This window comes from Oncorhynchus keta, chromosome 32 (assembly GCF_023373465.1).
Source record: "Oncorhynchus keta strain PuntledgeMale-10-30-2019 chromosome 32, Oket_V2, whole genome shotgun sequence".
Lineage (NCBI taxonomy): Eukaryota > Metazoa > Chordata > Actinopteri > Salmoniformes > Salmonidae > Oncorhynchus > Oncorhynchus keta.
The window spans coordinates 10770642-10776223 of record NC_068452.1 but is presented as its reverse complement, the minus strand read 5'-3'; the positions used below and the strand labels follow the sequence as shown (position 1 = coordinate 10776223).

The 5582-nt window shown below is 40.5% G+C and overlaps 1 protein-coding gene and 1 pseudogene across 1 annotated transcript; one reads left to right on the top strand and one right to left on the bottom strand.

Annotated features, from left to right (window-relative positions):
* The window catches only part of LOC118381434 (zinc finger protein ZFP2-like), a 135405-nt pseudogene that overhangs the window by 89843 nt on the left and 39980 nt on the right, over positions 1-5582 (bottom strand).
* Positions 1539-5576, top strand: LOC118365132 (zinc finger protein with KRAB and SCAN domains 3-like). The gene is made up of 2 exons (XM_035747090.2): positions 1539-1824; positions 5097-5576. The coding sequence occupies exons 1-2, from the start codon at positions 1575-1577 to the stop codon at positions 5405-5407; spliced, it is 561 nt and encodes a 186-aa protein (XP_035602983.1). The 5' UTR covers positions 1539-1574; the 3' UTR covers positions 5408-5576.

Here is a 5582-nt window from a genome sequence, read left to right as displayed (position 1 = left end):
ATTATTGTACTGTGTGCGTGTTTATAGCTTTGTTTAATGCTGTGTTAGTGTACGTAAGTTGTTTTGTCTGAAACGTTGTTTCCTGCTGCTATTGGACCAGGTCTCTCTTGAAAAGAGATGTTATCTCAATGAGGAAAACCTGTATAAATAAAGGTAAAGCCAAAAAAGTAAATATTGTCTCATCGCTGCAACTCCAAAGGGCTCAGGATTCGAAGGTCGAGTCATGCGTCCTCTGAAACATGACCAGCCAAACCTGCTGTAACAGCTGCCCGCTTAACCCGGAAGCCAGATTCATCAACATAATGGACGAAACACTGTTCACCTGGACGACCGAGGTCAGCCTGCAGGCGCCACAAGGGAGTCGCTAGAGTAGCCCCCCTAACCTGGGCAAATTGACTATAGTGTGTTGGCCTATGGGACTCCCTGATCTACAGCAGGCTGTGGTACAGCCCGGGATCAAACCTGGGTCTGTAGTGATTCCTCAAGCCCTTCAATGCAGTAGCTTCGACCGTTGCACTACTCGGGTATAACGTTTTTTTTTTACCAATTCTGATGTTTGTTAAAAGTGGGATTTTGACATTATTACCGTTATATCAACACACTTGACACTCCCAACTATCAATGTCTTTGGCATGTAGGAGCAGTAGAGACCTCGTCTGTTCATTATATACATCTACATGATGTATTGTTACACCATGTAGGATAGGAGCAGTATAGACCTTGTCTGTTCATTATATACATCTACATGAAGTATTGTTACACCATGTAGGAGCAGTATAGACCTTGTCTGTTCATTATATACATCTACATGATGTATTGTTACACCATGTAGGAGCAGTATAGACCTTGTCTGTTCATTATATACATCTACATGATGTATTGTTACACCATGTAGGAGCAGTATAGACCTTGTCTGTTTCATTATATATCTGAGCATGATGTATTGTTGCACCATGTAGGAGCAGTAGAGACCTAGTCTGTTCATTAAATACATCTACATGAATATTGTTACACCATGTAGGAAAGCAGTGTAGACCTAGTCTGTTCATTATATACATCTACATGATGTATTGTTACACACATGTAGGAGCAGCATAGACCTACACTAGCTAGCTACTTATTTAGATTTAGTTTGACTTAATGAAACTTCCTTAAATGTGCTGTAGTAATACATTGTTTATTCGTACCATCAATCAACACATTCAAGTCTTTTGTATGTCTCGATATAATAGTATTATTTAATTAAATCCATTTAAAAATAATCTTTGTCTGAAAATAAAAATATGATCGTCAACTGCGTTTCCCTCAATCAGCAGACGGCGATGTGTGTCTATAATCTAGTGGACGGTTCTTCAGAAACCTCCGTAGCTTGCTAGCCAACATAGCCGAAAGATTCAAGCCATTTATACGCTTTCGATGTATATTATTACTGTGTTTTAGACACTTCTGTCGTATCTACTTGTTAACCTATTTAATTTAATATTACGTTATTTTGTATTAGTCAGCGATAGTAGCTGGCTGGTTAGGTTAGCACTAGCTTAGTCGCTAATGATAGCTAGCTAACACCCCCGACCATGAGCTCTCTAAACTACTCCCCTCCTGTTAAAGAAGAGGGTAAATGCTGGACGGAGAAAGAAGCTCAGGGGCTGAACATTGTTGTGGAGGAGGAGGAAGAGGAGGATGTCACAGTAAAACAAGTGGAGGGTGAGGTTGTTCCAGTGGAAAAAGAAGAGGAAGATGCTGATTTTGGAGTGAAGAATGATGGGGAGATTACTGTCACATTGAAAGATGAAGAGGTGGAGATAGGAGATCTGATTCACACCAGTAAGTACCGCCTTAAATTGGTTTTTCAAGTTATGGGCCAATTTCTTAAACAGTGTACAAACCCTCATTGTCAGGCTGATGGCAAAGCTAGCCAAATAACATTTTACTGGTTGAAGTATTTTTTAAAAGTATAAATCAGTTGATTTGCAACAATAAAACACACATTTTATTAAGCAATCGAGTGCGAAATGCACTCTTTGGTGAATTAGTGAATAGACACAGAGCTTAATGTGAGTTTCATTGATTAGCACTCCTGATCTAGTGTTGATGGTGCTAATATTCAGAATACAAAGTGAAAACGAAAATCTTTAATCACCATTTTTGCTCCAGGCAGATATACTACATCCATAACAATTGGTTTTCTCATTAGCAGGGAGGTGTTTCTGCAACCAAATTGAGTGTACATCGCCCTCGTGCCGCAATTTTAGCAAACACAGAAAGGGGCCTATATTGAACACCAAACGTCGTCTGGCACACCGCTTAGGGTTTCAGAAACTTTAATAACTTTCTTCTAGCGGACATCGCTAGAACACTCATCGATGTTACTACTAATGTGAAAACAAAATTATAGGACATAAACTCAGGGAAAAAATAAACATCCTCTCACTATCAACTGCATTTATTTTCAGCAAACTTAACATGTGTAAATATTTGTATGAACATAAGATTCAACAACTGATACAAACTGAACAAGATCCTCAGACATGTGACTAACAGAAATGGAATAATATGTCCCTGAACAAAGAGGGGTCAAAATCAAAGTAACAGTCGGTATCTGGTGTGGCCACCAGCTGCATTAAGTACTGCAGTGCATTTCCTCCTCATGGATTGCACTAGATTTCAGTTCTTGCTGTGAGATGTTACCCCACTCTTCCACCAAGGCACCTGCAAGTTCCTGAACATTTCTATGGGGAATGGCCCTAGCACTCACCCTCAATCCGATTCCCAGATGTCCTCAATGGGATTGAGATCCGGCCCTTCGCTGGCCATGGCAGAACACTGACATTCCTGTCTTGCAGGAAATCATGCACAGAACGAGCAGTATGGCTGGTGGCATTGTCATGTCAGGATGACTGGCAGAGATGCAAGGAAAAAGCCATATCTCAGACTGGCCAGTAAAGAGAAAAGTTTAAGATGGGCAAAATAACAGACACTGGGCAGAGGAACTCTGCCTAGAAGGCCAGCATCCCGGAGTCGCCTCTTCATTGTTGACGTTGAGACTGGTGTTTTGCGGGTACTATTTCATGAAGCTGCCAGTTGAGGACTTGTCTGTTTCTCAAAAAAGGTGAACGGGTCTGAATACTTTCCAAAATATAAGACCAAGCTGGAAGTGGAAACACCAGCCCAGCCACAATCCTAGAGGTTCACTGATGATCAACCTCCTTCACATCTGACTCCTGATGATCAACCTCCTCCTTCACATCTGACTCCTGATGATCAACCTCCTCCTTCACATCTGGCTCCAGTGATCAATCCAGAGAGTCTTCTTTTTTGGGGGGGGGGGATCCCGATGGACGACGTCATCCAATAGGCCATCGTCACGACCTCAAGCACTGAGATGCAGTGTCCACTGCGCCACTTGGGAACCCCAAAATCATGTTCGAGTGCTGTCGCCAACTAAAATACATCTTGGTCAACCAAGAGTCATCTGTTCTTTCTACCAATCGCCCCATGTGTTTTTATAAAATCAACTGTATGTACTGGACTGGAATGATGCTTTAAGCTGTTTGATTAAATAAGACACAATGACTGGAGGGAGCCAGAGATCAAGATAACCTAACCAGAAGAGAGAAATTCTGCCTTTATGCTCCTGAAGTTTCCGGTAATGGGCTACACCAGAGGTCGGCCAACTTTTCCATTTGGAGTGCCAATGTATCTTACCATTTCTACCTATCTGTGTGCCAGTTATGATTTTCATATGCACATTTTCGTGGAACAGTTTCATTTAATTTATGATAGTATCTCAAAAATATTGTCTGTGATTAATCAAAATTAAAATTATATAAATCTAAAAGAAACTTTTATTGCCAACTATATAAAAAAAATAGCCAACATTATTAAAAACAGTGCAGGTAGAAAATATCCTGATAAAAATAAATATCCTATCAATCACATTGGCTGCACATGGCCTGTCAGAGATTCCCCGCTAGTGAGTTCAGGACAGACACAGCTGTTTGCTATTAGTGCAAAGGATAAGAAGTAATCAGGTATTTTAATCAGACATTTTCACTGGATCAGAGCATTATATTTTTCCCTTTCCACCGAGTGGTTATCAAAAGGGTGAGAGTTGGAAATCTTTTACAAAAATACTTTGAGGGACTATTGTCATTCGCAAATGATTTTGATTAGACTTTTTTTGAGGTGAAGACAAAATGTATTTGAGAAGCTCTTACAACTCATTAGTGGTGGTGCGTTAAGACAATCAGAAATACTATCAGACATCCCCAAATGGGCACATTTACAGGCCTACATTTGCGCTCAGGCCAGGTAGACTAGTCCTACTTCTATATGCGTAATCAGGTGTGCATCCTTACTCAACATTGACAGAAGTGTTTTCAAACAAAAGACAATGAATAAATTGACAACTGACGCCTCTTGCGGGGTCAAATCAAATGTGTCTTTGGTATAATTAAAGTGAAGACTTGTTTTATCAAATCAATTCATTATTATTACGTAATTAACTAATCATTAAAGTTTTGTGCCAAATTGGCGAACACAGTGTACAAACCCTCATTGTCAGGCTGATGTTAAAGCCAAAGAGCATTTTACTGGTTGAAGTGTTTTTTTTTAAAAGTATAAAGTGATATTTGCGATGATAACAAACATTATATTAAGCAGGACATTCAAACGAGCCTTACAATTATAATCCAAAGTAGTGTGAAATTCACTCATAAGCAACCTGGAAATGGAGGTTACTCCCCTGAGTTTTCCCCCATTCACATTCAGAATACATTGTGAGAAACTAACATCTTTGCTCGCCATTATTGCTCCAGGCAGATATGGTACATCCATAACTAGTGGTTTCCTCATTAGCATGGAGGAGTTTCTGCAACTAAATTGTATGTGCATCGCCCTTGTGAGGCAATTTTAGCATACACAGAAATTGTCCTATATTGGAGACCAAACGTTGTCTGGCACATTGCTTAGGGTTTCAACAACTTGAATAACTCAATCATCGATGTTACTACTCATGTGGAAACAAGACAAAATATGACTATTCTTGCTCATTTTGTGGGCCTTTGACCATCTGTCTGACTTTGTTGTTCACGCAGGAGAGAGACGTGGATCCTCTGGGGAGCCTCAGCAACCTCATGATGCTGACAAGGCAGAGAAGAGTCTCTCCACATTTGAACACAAGAAACACCAGCAGAAACCCACAGGGAAGAGAACTCACCGCTCCTCTGACTGTGGGAAGAGATTCACCTCATCAACGGGCATTAAAATTCATCAGAGAATCCACACAGGAGGGAAACCTTTTATCTGTACTCAATGTGGGAAGAGTTTTACTCAATCAGCCAGCCTAATATCACACCAGAGAACACACACAGATGCGGGAAGAGTTTTACTCGGTCAACCGGCCTGAAATCGCACCAGAGAACACACACAGGAGAGAAAATATAGAGCTGTGATGAATGTGGAAAGAGATTTGTTACATCTAACAGTCTGACAAAACACAGGAGAGAAACAGTATAGCTGTGCTCAATGTGGGAAGAGCTTTACTGAGTCTAGCTGTCTGACTAAACACCAGAGAACACACA

What these genes read in the sequence shown, in the direction of transcription:
- LOC118365132 (XM_035747090.2), top strand. Translation starts at nt 1,575, where the DNA reads ATGAGCTCTCTAAACTACTCCCCTCCTGTTAAAGAAGAGGGTAAATGC. An exon ending in AGGAGATCTGATTCACACCA is followed by an intron (nt 1,825 to 5,096) that starts GTAAGTACCGCC and finishes TTGTTCACGCAG; the next exon opens with GAGAGAGACGTGGATCCTCT.